The sequence below is a fragment of the Camelus ferus genome, chromosome 6 (assembly GCF_009834535.1).
Source record: "Camelus ferus isolate YT-003-E chromosome 6, BCGSAC_Cfer_1.0, whole genome shotgun sequence".
Taxonomy (NCBI): domain Eukaryota; kingdom Metazoa; phylum Chordata; class Mammalia; order Artiodactyla; family Camelidae; genus Camelus; species Camelus ferus.
The window spans coordinates 52,249,520-52,266,983 of NC_045701.1; the positions used below are offsets into that span (position 1 = coordinate 52,249,520).

General features: G+C 42.6%; 1 protein-coding gene across 7 annotated transcripts in view; it reads right to left on the reverse strand.

Moving 5' to 3' along the window:
- Positions 1-16,917, reverse strand: part of TRIM9 (tripartite motif containing 9) — a 104,746-nt gene extending 87,829 nt beyond the window's left edge. For 2 of the 7 annotated variants that reach the window (XM_032482023.1, XM_032482021.1), the window contains exon 1: positions 15,052-16,913. In XM_032482023.1, the coding sequence (XP_032337914.1) occupies positions 15,052-15,873 (822 nt within the window). In that variant the 5' untranslated portion in view covers positions 15,874-16,913. Of the gene's footprint in view, positions 1-15,051 lie in introns of all 7 variants that reach the window. The other 5 variants (XM_032482022.1, XM_006193246.2, XM_032482024.1 and 2 more) reach the window with 5 other exon arrangements.
- Positions 16,918-17,464: the final 547 nt, after the last annotated feature.

The window sequence follows — 17,464 nt, forward strand, 5'->3', positions numbered from 1 at the left end:
GAGGTTCTGTTCCAAGGGCTTTGTATCTACCATTCCTTTCATCCTCACGACAATCCTTGGAGATTGCTCTGATTACTATCTCCATTTTACAGATAAGAAAAGCAAGGCATAGAGAAGTCAACTAACTTACCCAAATTCACACAGATAAATGGTAGAAAATCTAGGGTTTAAACCCAGGTAGTCTGCTTCAAGGCCCATGTTCTTAACCCCTCCATTGTGTTGCCTGAATAAGAGCAGATGAAGGAACAGAACTTAGCTTTGCTGGCGCTATACCAGTAAGCTGCTCAATACCGTGTAGGCAGTTCCACCATAACATTATCTGAAAAGGCCTCTTCAGCTGGGCTCTAGTCTTTTGGCTTGAACTCTCATTTTAGCGCTTGCTATAAAAGGGCTTAACCAGACACTAGTTTTACATTCTGCCATGCTCATTCTATTTCCTGTTTCTCCTGATTGTTTTATTGTCTGTTTCCCGAATTCCTGCTGTGCATCTCAGATTCTTCTAGCTTACATATAGTGTCAAAATGCTTGTCATCATTTGCTCTCAGCCAACAAGGCATTGATGTGGCAACTTCACAGTGGCATACACGATAACTGCTTTTAGGAGTGAGGTGTAAGGACTCTCATGTTTCCTGGAGGTGACATGGTGTCTTCGATAGGGTATTTCAGGGTTTGAGGTATGGTGATCATGAGCTTCAGACTTAAGTCCTGGCCCTCAGCCTCAGCTTCAACATGCATGAAGCCCTCCTGGCTCAATTCTAATGATGACCACTGTTAAATCAAAGAAATTGTTCATGGTGGAAAAGACACTGATATGAAATCACATCTCATAGCACAGTTCACACAGCAAATCCTGTTCTAGCAACAGCTGTTCCATGACCTTGTTTTTTTTTTTTTAACATTCACTGAGAGTTTACTGTGTTCTAGGCCAACACAGTTCAACAGAAATACAATGTAAGCCATACACGTTATTTTTAAACATTGTGGTAGCTACATTTTAAAAAGTAAAAAAGAAACAGTTAAAACTAATTTCAATAATATGTTTTATTTAACCTAAACATATCTAAAATATCATTTCAATCTAACATATCCAAAAAATTATAATTTCAATATTTTAAAATTCTTGATGAGACATTTTACATTCTCTTATTTTTTATTCCAGGTCTTCAAAATCCAGTGTGTATTTTCTATCAACAAAACATCTCCATTTGGAGTAGCAACATTTAGAAGCTCAGTAATCACACGTGACCTTGGTTTTAATACATTACAAGAACAAGTTCTTCTCAGAGGTGCTTGGGAATTAAAATGGTTACACACCATTATCTGTGTAACCATTATCCAGTCCTCTTTCTGGGCGTATAAAGGTGCTTATCTGATCAAACTGGAAATCTCCCTCACTGTATGAATTTCCCCAGTCGAGCAACTGAATATACCTGGAGCTCAGTGGTGGCTAAAGAGCCAGTGGCCTCACGCTACACCATCAGTACCCTGAACTTGATTCATCGACAGTAAGGCCCTGACTCAGTCCACACTGGGCCTCAGGGAAGTTACATTGAGGATGAAGCTCTGAACACTGATCATCTAAATTCCTTAACATGGCCAGGGTGATTAAAGAACAGTAGGACATGAAGGAACATAGAGGGTTTGTTAGACCACTGATAAATATGATTTAATCTCTGAAGAAAACCATGAGATATGAACAAATACTACATGAAATCAATTTTCATATCTAATATTTATGCAAATTTTGTACCAATCCCTTCAGATATACTAACTAAAGAATTTCTCTAAAAACACTGTTATTTTTTTGATGGCTGTATCTCACAATAATAACCTTTTGTATCTACAGGTTTTAGAAAACTTAATAATTGACCATCACCCAGAAGCCTTCATAACATGCAAATTAAATAATATAAATAGTAAATTCATGACTTTATTCTCACAAAAGTAAATAGAATACCTAAAGGAGTCAAACTATAATATAATTGAACTATTTGGCTCCACTCAGAAGAGAATAATTGACCAGTTTTGGGCCAGCCTCCAAACTGGGTAATAATCTTCTGTCTCCTAATTCATTCCTTTCCAGTTTTACAGACGAAATTTATAAATTATTCTTTACTTTCTACCTTCAACGTAAACAGAGCTTCCAGGTTCCACTAAATATCTGCCATATTTCATTTCAGTAGTGGCTGGCTCTATGTCAATGGAGTCTGTGTTTGTATTTAGTTAAATCATTTTATGGCATGTTTCAAAGGAAAAGTGTCATGTGAGTTCATTTTTATACAACCCAGATGTATATGTTGTAAGCTTATTTTTACATTACAGGTGATCAGCCAAGTACATTACAGTAATCTATTGCTGGAATCAGTGCCAGCTCTGAAGCTGCTGCCCACGTGGTATGAGCTGAGGAGCTGTCAGCACTGGGACCTTTGCTGGGAAAGGAGCCAGAACTGGGAAAGCCAGTGTCAGGTTGGAGGCTGAAGCTGCACAAGCTGGATGGGCTGGGCAGAGAGACACCCAGAAGTTGCTAGTCAAGGGTCTGGAGCTGGAAAAGAAGACTGGACCCACAGTGGTCAGAGCAAGCCATGGAGATGACCAGGAAGGAAGGCATACCCTGGAACCACAGCTAGGTTAGCAGACAGGTAGGCAGAAACCAGGAGATTCACAGCAGGAGGGGAGGAGAAGAGTAGAGAGGGCTGGCAGTAGTAAGGTGCCAACAGAGCTGGGAACTAGTGTAGCAGAAGTGGGAGAGGAGAAACAGAAGACTCTTTTGCTTCATTTCATCAACTCCTTCTGAGCATTTGCCTAGGGCGGGAGCCAATGAGGGGACAGCCATGCTGCAATGCTGCACTTCTCTCTGCGTGAGGGACAAAGGAAAGCCTGTTGTCTACACATTCTTCCTTTTCCAGCCTTTATGCTGAAACTCCTACCACTAGATTGAAACTTTGAGCAAAGGCACTGTCTACTGAAGGCCAATGTTAAAAAAAAGAATATCTTGTCTATAAAGAAGGAACATTATTCAATAGTATAGACATACATAACTTGCCCTTAAAGAGAGAACAACAAGGTAAACTTTGATAGTTGCAGTCACAGAATATGGGGGAAAACCCTGAGATTATGGTTGTCCAGGGGCACAAGGGAGCCTCCAAAAGAGAGAATAGGTGTTTCAGTTGAGCTTCACACACATGCACGTGCACACACACACACACACAGAAGCAACTGAAAACAGGTCCATGGATGTTCAGAATTCTTAATATAAGTTCTAAGAAATCAAAGGGTTTTTTTTGATAACACATACTATATGATTTTGGTAATTTACTGAAGTTTTCTGGGATTTATTTCTCTGACTTTTGAGGGAGTTGAGCAAATGATCTCAAATACCCAGTATCCCAGTACTATCAGTTTATGACTCAAATACTGGGGTAGGACGCACCACTCTGACACCCTGAGGTTACTTTTTTGAATACCACAACGGTAAGCCGCGAGTAACAGAAAGCACAGCACCATGAGGAACTTTACAATATTGCACTGAAGTGAACTCTACTATCGAAGTCAGGAGAAGTGGAACTTGAGGTAAGGAGGAGGCACAGCCATCATATTTGGGGACTTTGATAACTAAATTATTTCCTCCTCCTGCTTTTGGATTTTCCCATGTTACATATTTGTCATAGGCCAGTCCTGGTAGGGCTTAACCAAGCTCTGCCTCAGAACTGGCTGATAGAGGTAACTGGGCCAGGAAGTAGCAGTTGGTTCTGGTGGGCCAGTCCTGACAAAATTTTTCTCACATTCAGCTCTGTGTCTGTTTTTTATTTTATGTGTGTCTGAGAGGTGAAGGGCTCACATCTATGTCCCTTTCGTTAAAAAATTGAACAAGAATTAGAATATATAAAGAACTCTTACAACTCAATGATGAAAGAGAAGCAACCCAATTTAAAAATGGGTAAAGGCTCTAAATAGACATTTCTTTAAAAGAGGTATAAAGATAGCCAATATACACATGGAAAGATGTTCAACAGCACTAGTCATTAGGTAGTTACAAATTAAAACCACAATGAGACACCCCTTCACATCAGCTAGGATGGCTCTAGTCAAAAAGCCAGACAATAATAAGTGTTGGTGAGGATATGGAGAAATTGGAACCCTCATACATTGCTGGTAAGAATGTAAGATAATGTAGCTTCTTTGGAAAATAAGAATCAAAGATATTCTCACTGCCAGAAGCATTAATTTTCTCTTTGGCTTGATGGCATTTTAAAAATTAATATAAAATGTTTGTGTTGATTTGACAATTAATACCAATCTTTAGTAATATGTTTTGTGCCTACATAACAGGACCTTACTATCAATTCAAACTCTTCCACAAAAATCTCTATATGCAGTGACCAGAGCAATCCTTCCTAGTTCAGGGGAAAAGGTGCTATTTTCGAACAGAAAGAGAATGGTAGCTACACCGTACACTTGCTTATCATGCTTGTTGAAGCCAGCCTGGAAATTCAGTGCTCATAGAAGCTTCTATATTCCATATATCTTGTTCCTCAAAGCAAGATGTAGAGACAATTTGATTTAATTCTGAATAATATTTTAGTTCCACCAGTGGCAGATTTGCTTCCATAATGGCAGAAGGTAGCCAGAAAACATGAGTTGAATGTAAACATCAAGCTTCTTCATACTGCATTGACTGAGTGCTGAAAGCTGTTTATCATATTTTCTTGCTAGGTCTTGACCAGATGATTGATGGGCAGTAAAATCAATAACAACTGCTTGTTAGAAGCACCACGGATTTATCTGTGCCATGTAAGATTTATTAGATTGGATGGAAGTCCAATTCTACATTTGATTTTACGTGACTAATGCTCCTGGGATAACATTTCATAGCTAGGTGGGGGGTGGCATAGAATAAGTGACACCACTATCAAGTTCATAAATTGGTGTGTCTGGGTGATGGCATAAATATCACCAGCAGCACTGTGTAACGGACTACACATATTGATAGCAAAATCAGCTGTTGATTACTTGCACTGATGCAAAGAAATTAAAGTACAGGTGATCAAAAGTGGTAGATTATGTTATAGAGTCATTTCACTTTGGCTTTGGGTCAGTTATAATTACAACTGAATCTGTATATATTTGACCTTCAGGCATTTGTTCCCTACAAAATCAAAAAGCCTGTTATGAAGACCTGCCTTAGTTAGAATCCCCTGTATTGACATTCACTTCTCTCTGCAACTGGCTTTGTTCAGAGACTAGATAATGTCTTAGACTAATGCACAGCAGAGGTCAGAGCAGCAAGGTCCTCTCGCAGGCTTTTCCTGGAGCATGGGAGAGAGTGATAAGTGTTTGGTGTCAGTTGCTTCTTAAAATGCAAAATGCAAGCAAAGTAAGAGTAAAGAGAGGATGAAAGAAAACCTCAATACAGCCAAATTGATGCTATCTGGCCGGAAAGTCAGCTTCACATGAATAAATCAGCAGTAGAAGAGGATTAACCCTTTATGTGTACTGGCTAATGACAGAAAGTGGCTATTCCCATTGAACTAAAGGACAATGTTCAGCTTTCTAATTCAAATGCTAATTCTTTAAGGAATAGTTTCTTCTTTGACCAGAACTATATTAGTATAAAACACACAGTTCTGGTTCTGTACAAGGCTTATGGAAAACAATTTTATCTGGTTGCGCTTTAATCCATTCTTAAACAATAGGCTTTTCCAGGCCATATATTTCTTTTTATATTTTGGGTAAAAGGCAGGTCAAATCTTTTCTTGAACAGGAATATACATTTAATTTTTTCAACCATCTCAGCAAAGGACACAAGAAAAAACTGAAATAAACATAGAGTTAATACTCACTTACAGATTTGAACATATTTTTATGTTTTCCAGGATAGACTTATAAATGTCTTAGATCTATAGAAATAAAGATATTTAAAATGTTCCCCTAAATCTACTTATTCTTTTGTATCATTTCTGTCTGTAAATTTTAAGATGACTATTTTGTTGGGAGAGAGACAATGAATCCATGGCTAAGCTGATAGAACCCTACTGCCTATCTGTCGCTTGCTTGGTTCTGATGAGGAGGCAGAGGTGATCTGGTCAGCCTAGTACACTTCACTGATCTGGTCTATGGAATCCTCAACATACTTATCTGACCCTCTCCCTCCATCTTGCATTTTCCTCTTTAAATTTATTTTGTCACAAGGAAACTTAGGAGACAAATGGCTTTTAATTTCCCAGTAATTTTCATACATGAGAACTAAAAGATCTCATTTATTTGTTATGTCATTATAATGCATAAGACCATAAAACCATGCTTTGCAGGTCATATGTTTCCTGTGATTATCAGAAGGTAGGACAGAACAGCAGTTCCACATAGGAGATCTGGAGTCAGACAGCCTGGATTCAAACCCAGGCTTTGCCACTTACAACCAGTACAACTTTATAACCTTTCTGTGCCCTGGTTTTCTCATAGGAAGATGTGTGGATTCTGAAGATTAAATGAGAAGGTGCCTAGAAAGGACTTAGTACAGTATCTGGCACAGAGTGAGTGCTCAGAAATGTTTTTAACAAAAAGCATGAAATACAGGTTTTCAAATTTAATTATTACTGTCAGGCTCATATAAGAAACTTAAAATAATGGGATATGTTACTAATTCTTAATCTTCTTCTTACTGATTCTCTTTTTCAGTAAACAAATCTTCTTGTTTGTTGGTTGGTTTTCAATTTTTGTTATTGAGGTATAATCAGTTTACAATGTTGTGTTAACTTCTGGTGTACAGCACAATGCTTCAGTCATACATGACTATACATATATTCATTTTCATATTCTTTTTTACTGTAAGCTACTACAAGATATTGAATATAGTTCTCTGTGCTATACAGTACAAACTTGTTTATCCATCTTATATATATTAGTCAGTATCTGCAAATCTCGAACTCCCAGTTTATTCCTTCCCACCCCCTTCTCCCCTGGTAACCATAGTTTGTTTTCTATGTCTGTGAGTCTGTTTCTAAACAAACCTTTTAAAAACATCTTCTAAGTGCAGAAATGGGGGAAATAGAGACATACAAGAAACAGTCTATGACTTTGAGTTACTAGGGTCCAGTGGAAGATTCTAAAATATGTAATTTTAATATAGTGGGAGGATGTTCAGTGTGAGAACACAGAGATGGGAGCAATGGAGGGAGAGCGGATAGAAGCTAGGACAGAGTTTGGGACCACGCTGTGAAAGGGAAGGGGACTGAAATGACTGGATCTGTTTCAGACATTTAGGTACAAGAGGGAATCAAAACCGTGGTGCAGACAGGTCTCTGGAGACAGGTGTATTGAGGACAGAAAAGTCGGTGATGTTTCTTTACTCATGACTAGAAATTCAAGGCAAGTTTTCTTGCTCTTTAAGCTTAAAATGAATCAGCTAAAATGAAGAAAACTTTTCTATAGTTAAGGAAAAAAAGTATCTGCAATGAAACCCAGCTGGGGTGGGGGTGCTGCTGGTGCAGGAGGGACCCTGCTGGAGCGGGGAGCAGGAGCAGCACGCAGGCTCTGGCTGGCAGGCTGGCCTTGGGCAAGGCTGTGGAGGCTGGTGGGCTGGGCTTGGCAAGCTAAGTCGGGTGACTGGAAGGTCTAGTCTAGTCAAGAAAATGGTATAGGGCAGGGCTGGTGGATAGGGAGCAGGCTGGTGGGGAGGCTGGCAAGTTGGAAAGTTGGCAGAAATTTGATTTCACAAGCTCCTTGTCCAACCTATTGGCCTTAAACATAACATCACTGTATATGCCAAGTAATTTATTAGAGTTGGTAAAAAAAAAAAATTCCCTTAGGCTTCTTTGTAAGCAATCTCTAGATAAGAATAGAGGAAACTAGCCAATAAGCTAGTAAAGATTACACAGTGGTAAATGAATAGATAGTGTTAAATTAAATATTGTATAATTTCTACTTCATTGAATCAAAACTGCTCTTTTTGTATTTATGGCATCAGAATGCAGTCTTCTAAGTATAGTACTATAGAGACAATACTTAGAATTAATAAGAATTAGTACCTTCAATAACAAAAGTTCATATGTGTTAAATCATATGCTTTTATAAGTCAGGACAGAAAACCAACATAAGCTAGCTGAAGTGAAAAAGAAGGCGGGAGGTTTGCTGACTCACATAGCTGGAAAGGCAGGAGTGGGAAGCTGGCCTCAGTCATGAATGGTTTCAGGGGCTCAAACAGCATGTCTCAGAATTCTCTGCTTCTTAGCTCTGTATCTCTGTGGGTTGCCTTACGTTCTTCTAATGGAGGAGGAGGAGGAAGAGGCATGGGCACAGACAGCTCCTGGCTTTTATTCTAGCTGCAACAAGCCCAGAAGAAGGCAAGCCTCTTCTGTCCCTGACTCAGTATCTAAAACCCTCAGAGAAGGACTCTGATTGGATTGGCTTGTGTCACGTGCTCCTCCTCTGAATTAATAACATTGGACAGAGGGAGAGGTGTGGTGATTGGCCAGGCCTATATCACGTGTTCCCGCCCCAACTTGGACAGGGAAGGCAGAGCACTGGGTTGGCAGCCCCAGCAGAACCAAATGGACTGGGCAGAGGCAGGTTTGTGGTGGTGAGAGGAGAAGCACTTAACTAAGTAAGAATAGTACAGAGACCAAAACATTAAAAAAAAACAACAACACTAAACTTCATGGTAACTCTAGCTCTTCTTTCTTCTAACAAATAGATGAAATTATTGAAGTGAAACTATATGGTTTTCTTTCTCCCCATGCCCAACCCAATCACATACTTTAAAAGAGGTACTCAAAGTTAGTCCAATATCATGTTTTGGCACCTTCTGTCCTCCTTCCTCCACTCATACACAAGCAACCTGAGGGACCACTTTGCTGTTAGGTGGCCACGTTCACCAGAATACATAATAGCAGTAGGAACAGCCTCACAAACTGCTTGATGGTGGAGCATTACTGGGGAGAGGAAGCACTGAGCTTCAGCTGTCAGTGTCCTCTACACTGTCTGACTTCTTCATCATCTACTCTGTTGTTTCACTTTTGAAGCAGCTCAACAAATTAGTGCTGCAGTTAAAATGCAGAAGATCCAGGTAAAGCAAAAGGACTTTCTTCTGCACTCAGGATGGCTTCCTCTTAGATTATACAAGAGGTGCTGGTCAGTGCCTCCCTGCCCCTACTGCTCACAGAGGCATTCTGCCCTGGGCTCTCCTCCTGCTGAACAGTGACACTAGGAGCCAGGTTTGTATCAAGTGTCTGTCTGTCAGGGCCAGCACTAGGGTGAGGAGAGTGAGGCACCCTCTTTGGAGCAGAAATTAAAGGGGTGCCAAAAACCTTAGTAATAAACATAAATAATATTTTAATGCAATAAAATATTAAAATTTAATTAAAAAATAAAAATGAATGCCAAAATAAATCCACGATGAACAAAAGATCAAAATCTTAAACAAAGACAGGATCAATATTACTGATTTCCTCTTTTGACTCAGGCTCTAGTATGGCCCCGCTTGGCACTGTTACTGATCTTGTCTTTATTTAAAATGTTGATATTTTGCTCATTATGGATTTTTTGCATCCATCTTTATTTTCCAAGATACTGCCTCACAAGTTTTTTTATCCTGATTACTGAGTTTTTGGTGCCCCTTGATGTTTTTCACCCAAAGTGCCTCACTTGCCTGGCTCTAGTCTTCTGCAACCACCTCACCAGAGGGGTGGGCCTATGACCCAGACAGTCATCTGTAAACTCCTGAATCAATCGGAGCCAATCAAAGCCAATGTTTTCTCTAAACGTGAAAATGTGGCCTAAGAGACACAGAGACACTAGTTAGATGAGAGTGAACACTTGAACTGAAAAGCCATGCTGTACTGGGGCTAGAGGAGTCATGTTGGGCCTTGTGCAGGCCAAGGGAGCCCATCCAGAGAAAGAGAAGTGGCATGAGAGAGTTAGACATGTGCCCGATTGTATGATGTGTTCAAAATATTCTCTGTCCCACTCTGAAAGGCCCTTCCCTGGTGCCTCTCTCTGTTGGAAGAGTGGATTTCCTGCAGCACCGATGTCAGTCTTGGCCACATGACTTGTTTCAGCCAATGGCATGTAAGCAGAAGTGACATAGCATGTCTGAGGGGAAACTGTAAGTACCATTGAGTGGTTCTGCTTTGCTCCCGTCTCTCTACCATAATTTTGGCATATTCCAAATATGTTCTTTCAGCCTAAGTTCAAGAATAAGAAGAATGTGGAGAAGTGCCGCAGCCAACTCTCAGTGGTCATTAGTGGGAGGAAGAAATTATATGCTGTTGTTGTAATTCACCGAGACTTGTAAATTGTTTGTTATTGCAGCATAACTTAGTCCAAGCTGACTGATACACAGAGAGTGAACTTAAACTCTAGTTTTCAGGTCGTCGTCTCCTTGTGAGTTGATTTTATTTCGCATGAAGTCCTCTGAGATCCCTTACGTGGGTTTCTGTTTCTTACAACCAACAATCCCCGACAAAACTGATTAAAAACAATATTATTTAGAATTATTTTGTTCTTAAACATTTACGATATAACAGGTTCTAGTCTCCTCTGTGCCAGGGTTAAGTTATATGCATACACACACTTTGGAAGGTGTTTAGGTAAGAGAAGTGCAATCTATTATATTCATGGTTAGGGTAATTTTCCCTTGTGCATTATTCTTATTAATCAATGACAGATAGCTGTGACAATTTTCTCATACTTTATGAAAATTGATTTGATCTGAAATTATACTTCATAGCATCTTTTAATGGTATATACAGAAAGAACAATTTCTACTACTTCTGAGTGATAATAATACCTTCATTAGAACATTAGAAAAAAGTCATACCAGTTATCATTTTAGCTTTATTATTCAAAAACAAAATACCTTTGTTTAATATACAAAGGTGTAGTGTTCTGTTCCTTGAGCTTAATTCAACTGACTATTCTCTGAGGATCCATGAGGATATGGCTCATTCTTTTAGGCCACTGTCAAGAGTAGCCTTTGTACTACACCCTGTGCTCTGGAAGGAGCAAGCAAAGTATCCCAAGCTGGGGGATGAGTTTTTTTTTTATGCAGTAACTATTGATTAGTACGATAATAATTTCTGTTTTATGCAAAAACTTTCTATTTTGCCAAACTGAAATTAGTAAGTTATAAACACTTAAGTTATTTTTTTCAAATTATTTCAAAATATTTCCCCAAATATAGTTTTAACTACCTTATGTCCTGTGAGTAGGAAGCACAGAAAGGTTATGAGATTTACTTAAAGTAATAAGTGGCGGCATCATATCAAGAACCCAGATCTCCTGTAATATAGCTCTTTCTATCTTGTCTCAGTACAAAGGGCAACAATTCATTTCTCTGTAACATTCTCCTTAATACCTGTAAGACTGTTTACATTGCACACAGAATGTCTAATTATACTAGAAGTAAACTTTTTAAAAATTTTACAAAACATGAACATATGTTACCCCTTATAATTACCACAGGAATATCTAGAATATATTGTGTTTACTGCTGATATATACACATATATATATGTGTATATATATATGTGTATATATACACATATATAATATATATTCTGAACACCACTTTAGTTATATTAAATAACATTTTTGCTACACAAATGTTTGATGAGATGCCACCATACTACAAAGCAGTTAAAAAATTATGGAAAATTTTCCCATAATACTTTGACGATGAAAGCATAATAACTGATGATTTATTTTAAAACGTTTAAATTGCAAATCTTTGTTTTAAAAAAAGAAGGTAAGAGAAATTAACATTCGAGATAAGATTCACAATGAATAGCCAGTGTTTAGGGTAGAAAGATAAAAGAAAATTCTTGCTCAACAGTACAAACACAAAGGAATGGCTACAAATATATTACTGATTCAGTGATTGATAAAATACCAGGAATTCAAGGATAATGTTAGAGTTAGAAATATGAATTACTAAAACTACAAAGTAATAATAATGATTCCAATTGCTTATATGACAGTGTCTACAGAATCTTTTTTTGGTGTGTCGAGCAATTTTTTATAACAACCTAAGTTCAGTTAAGGAACAGAGCAAGTGCTGATTCTAAATAAAAAGTGTTACCAGCTATCTGTCTTATAAGACAACTTCCTGCATTATTATTTTTCATGGATTTTGAAGGCCACATATATCTGAAAAGTATTTTAATTTGGTCATTTGACAACTAATGAATTTCAACCAGTTGTTTTTAAAACCACTTAAAAGATAAACTTCAGCCACTTTGTCTTGAATGTGTAAGATCGATGACTTAGTGCCTGAGGGAAACATTTATTCACAGGGTTTTCCTTATCACTAGAAATGTCTAAATATTAACGAAAACTTTCAGGTCTAGTGATAACTGGTGTTGATAACTAACTGCCCAAATTTAGGAGAACTACTTAGTGTAATTCTTTGCTGTCCTGTGTTTTGAAGGGCATAGAAATTCCGGCTCATGAGCTTTTTATAAGGATGGAAGATAAATAGATTATATAAGAAAATTGAATGTTAACACATTACCTTATGAAGGAGAGAAGGTGGGGGAGTAATGTTTGTTGTTCTTCTAACAGATAAGTGAATGTTAAAATCTGTCATCCTTCCGCCTTATATTTCTTGGCAGTTTAATAATCTAGATATTGACTGGACAAAATTATGACTATTAACTATTTTGAAAAAATGTGCTGAAGATCAGAGAAGAAATGGTCTTTTCAAAAAATGAACCAATAGTCCCTTCCTAGGCTACTTATGTCATGTCTCAAGGGCTTTAAATCTTCTTTAGCAGACAGCAACCCTGTCCATAACACACTACCTACTCACAACGTCCATTACCAATAAAACAAATGGTTTAACATTGCAAATCTGCACACGGCTTGATAGAGATTTAAAAGTTGCCTTTGGTCTTAATGGATGAAGTATAGGTTCTTCTTCACAGAAAAGTAATGCTGTGGTTTGACCACTGTAATTAGAGTGTGCCTCTAAGTTTTTTTTCCAGACAGGGTGATTAATTTCTTAGTTCCAAGGATAGTTTTGTAGGGCATTTAACATAGGCTATAGTTAGCAGTTTAAGAGTGAAATCATTTATGAAGAAAAAATTGGCCATGAACTAAAAAGTTTTGAAAAAGTTCAAAATTAAATATCATTAAAAATTTTTTAATTAAAGCATTTGAAAATTAGGGGCATGTGCCTAGGGGATTCAAATTTGTGTGACTTGTCTCCATCAGTACTAATATGGTTTAATAGGTTATATGCGAGAACACAAATGACTGTAAACATGGATCATGTTCAATTAATATTAAAATTAAAAGTTAGAGCTCCCCCATTACTGAAAATGGTGATGTTTTATTTTTTCTTGCTATAAATAAAATATCAATGTTTCAGCCTTAACCCCAGGGCCTCTCTCAAAGGCTAGCCTGTCTAGTCTCCAAGGAATGCTGGGAAACCGTGAGAGAGGCACAACTGAGGCCTGAACACCACGTCTACCACCCCACCTCATCCTTGGGCTTGCAACTCAATGATGTGAAGAAAACCTCCCTGTGATAGTCCTGAACCCCTGCACTGTGCTTTGCACCTCCAATTAAGTGGATTATTTAAAAAGTGGAAGTCAAATTCATGTACATCTCCTCAAGACTAGTTTCCTTTCTTCTAAGCAGTGTGGGCAATAACATTATAAAGATTTTCCTCATGAAGTTTATTTTCATGTAAGTGTGTTGGGGGAGTAATATATAAATACAAAAGTAACATGACAATTAAAATATATAGCATGCCAGTCAGTGATAAGAAAAAGCAGGGAGGGAACTAAGAGGATCAGAAATGTCTCACTGCAAGGGTGACATCTGAGCAACGATCTGAAGGAGACGAGAGATTGAACTATTCAGATATAGGTTATTGGTCTCAGCCTGAAGGAGCATCAAATGCAAAGGCCCTGGGACCAGAAGGGGCCTGCATTGGTTGAGGAACGGCAAGAGAGGCATTGTGGCTGAAGCAGAGGTAATGGGAGGAAACGAGGTTCATGAGGCCAAAGGGGAACAGGTCATGTAAGGTCCTGGTAGACCATCTTAAGGACCATCTAAGAAAAGTGGGGGACAATTGGAGCATTTTGAACAGAGGAGTGGCATGACTTAACATGTTGTTAAAGGCACTGTTCTTGAAGCTAGCTTTGGCAGAGGCACCATCAAAAGAGATCAGAAAGATAAATTTGGAAACAGGTGTCTCAAAGTTTGCACAGACAACTACTGACAGGCGAAAAGGGTTGAATTCTGGTTAAATGTGTGTGTGGGTAATCGGCAGGAGGGGTTTCCCCTGGGAGACGGGACGATGCACCTGCCTAGCTTTCGGGCCTCGACCGCTCTGAAACCGCCAGTCCTGCCGCTCCAGTCCAGATCCCCTCCGGGAGGGTCAGGGCCACAGCCTTCAGGCCGTGTTGCCATGGCGACTACAGGATTCCCTTTTTCCCCCGCCTTCCCACTCCCGACTCGTTTGCCTCCTGAGCGCAAAGCACCCAGACCTGCATCCTTTCCGGCGCGGACACAGGGTCTGGGCCAGCTCCGACTCATCTGTATTCCGCTCTCGGCGTTGTCCCCACCCCGCCGCGACTCCAAGCTCCAGCCTATCCAGCAGCTCCAATTCCCAGCGGTCTGCGCCGCCCAACCGCCCCCACCTCCTCCTAGGGGACCGCGGCCAGAGCCTTACAACCTGCCCGGAGCGTCCCAGGCGGCCCTGAGCACGGCCGCGGGTCCTCCCAGTCACGCATTGCTTTACCGCACGCTGGTGGCGGCCTACAGCTGCACATTCGCGGCGGGTAGGGGGCGCCCTGCGCCAGGTGACACCCAGGGGAGACCCGCTCTACGCATCCTCGCAACAACTCTCTGGAGATGTTCAACTCCCCTGTGCACCGTTTAAGGTCCCTCTGCGCTTCCTGCAATGCACCAGACGGGGGAAGCAGATATTGGAGGCACCTGCACTGCGCCCCGGCTGGGATGCAGTGTGCTCAAAAGAAGGGGAACGAATACTGCAAAACCGGATGACTGGAGGCGCGGGGAGTTCGGGTGGGTTTTCTTAGGACTCACCTTGTGCAGTTTCCACATGGCCCCCAGAGCTTTGACTTCGTGGCTGGAGTGTTTGCCCTCCTCCAAGCACTGGTAGCACACTGGCATCTTGCATTGTACGCAGTACATGCTGTGATTCTCCAGCTCGTGGTCTGTACAGGTGGAGACCTTGCGCGGGCTCAGCCGCCGGCTCACGCGGCCCTGGGCCGGGGGCACCAGGCGGTGCTTGGCCAAGGGCCCCCGGGGCGGGTGGCAGCGCAGGCGGCACGGATCACAGTAGAAGACATCGCACTGTTCGCACATGACGGTGGCTTCCTTGGGCGCCTTCTCGCAGAGCTGGCACTTAAGGGCCGCCGCTTTGCTCTGCTGGTAGCGGTCAATTACCCCTTCCAGGACGCGGTTCTTGGGGAAGCCGCGAAGTCCCCGGTCATCCAGGATGAGGCTGCGGTGGCACTGGGGGCAGGTGATACAGGAGTTGCGGGGCACCGGGGCCAAGGCCGGTGACAGGTGGGTGGGCGGTGGCGGCATAGCAGGGGGGAACACACGGACACCGTTGGGGGACTTCTGGCACGGGGTAGTCGGAGCGCTGGCGAAACCCCCGTAGGAGCCATAGCCGCTGTCCGCCTCGCTGTAAAGGCTCATCTTGTCCAGGTCCAGATAGTCATAGTCGGAGACCCCGGAGCCCGAGGCCCGTCGGCTCTGAGGGGACTCCGACTCTGGGGTCTGCACCAGGATGTTGCGGGCGCACGCCTGACATATATTGTGAGAGCAGGGCAGGATGATGGGCTCCCGATAGAAGGAGCCGCATACGGGGCATTTTAACTCTTCTTCCATCTCTTCCATGGGGACCGGGCTGGGAGCGAAGCAGCGGCAGCTGCAACGGGTGCCTGAGGTGACGAGGTGGCCGAGAGGTCTGTCGTGTCCAGCACCTTGGCCAGCAGCGGCGGCAGTGGCAGTGGCGGTGGCGCCTTCCCGCGTAGCCTAGGCGCCGACTCCCTGTGAGGCGCTCTCTCTGTGAGCCACCGAACCGCGGCGCCGCGCGCCAGCCCAGGACCACCCCCTCCTGCTCCCCTCGTCCCGCCCCGGCCTGTAAACAGCGACCTATTGGACGGCGGTAGGGAGAGGGGAAATCTCATTGGCCACACGCCCCGTCCTTCTCCTCTCCTCTGCAGGCCGCAGGGGGTTTAGTGAGGATGAGGGGAATCTTCGCTCCCGGCTGCATGATCTCGGGAGGGGGCCGGCGTGCGGAGGCGAGGGCACCGGGAAGGAGGAATTAGGCGGGTGACTCATCCCTCGCCCCGCTTCCTTCCGACCTCCGGCGCAGTTACCCAAGAGCGGGGCGTGAGAAACCCCTCCCCGCGGCGAGGGGGCTGGCGCTTGTCGCCGGCGTCCGCCTTTGGCTTGCAGCTATGGCCTCCGCGCCGGCCTCCCCTCAGCGAGAGCTGTGCCGCTCGGAGACCTCCCTTCTCCTTCCGCCGCTGGCGCCTTACTAGGGCCTGGGTTTCCGCGAGGCCGCCGGGCGGCTCTCCCTCTCAGGAGCCCGCCGAAGCCGGCCCCTGGCCATCCCGCATCCCGGGTGTCCGACGGCGCAGGCCGTGAGCCCTGGTGGGGGTCTCTCCGTTTCTTTCCCCTTCAGTTCCTGACGTCTGAAAGGGGACGGATAATCGATTTCCTAGTGTTGCCATGAGATTTAAACTAGGTGACCGATGTAAAGCCTCGGTATATGAGTTAAAATCTTTGTCCCCTTCATTTCACGCCTTCAGTTCAGCCTTGGCGCAGCGGCTCTGTACCGTGCGGTGTGAACGTGCTTCTGTATCTACCCTCTTCACGTCAAAGAGCCTCTGCCCCTCGTCGACCCCCCGCCCCCCCACCCCCCTCCACCCCAAGCTGTGTTCCCACAGGCTCCCAGCACCTGGCTGAGCTTTCACAAGGCCCCCAGAACCTTTGGTTTACTTGAGGCAGAAATGGGTTGTCTATTCTCTGAGTGCCCAAGGTTTAGTAAACTATCTCTAGATGAATCACGTTGTCACTGCACAGTCTCAACGAGTGACTCCAAATAGCATTATTCCGTGTTGTGTGGCCCGAGCATCTACCACAGCTTCCAGAATGCTGGGTTCTGTTTCTTCTAGCGCGGTGCGTGGGGTGATGTTGTTGGTGGGCGGCTAGTTCTAGTGTCAGACCTCATGTATTAAGAACCCTTCTTCTCAGCTCTCCCCAAACACTGCTGGAGATAACTGGTCCTTTGCAGAACTGTTGACTTGATGGTGGAGGACCAAAACAAACAAACCATCTTTAAGTGACATTGTGACATTCTGTAGTAACTTATTTGAAGTAGCACTTGGCTGCCTTTGGCTGAGTGATTTATGAAGTAAATGACAAAATTTCTTTCCAACTTCTAACAAGTCTTCCAATTTTCCATCCTCCAAAAAAGAGA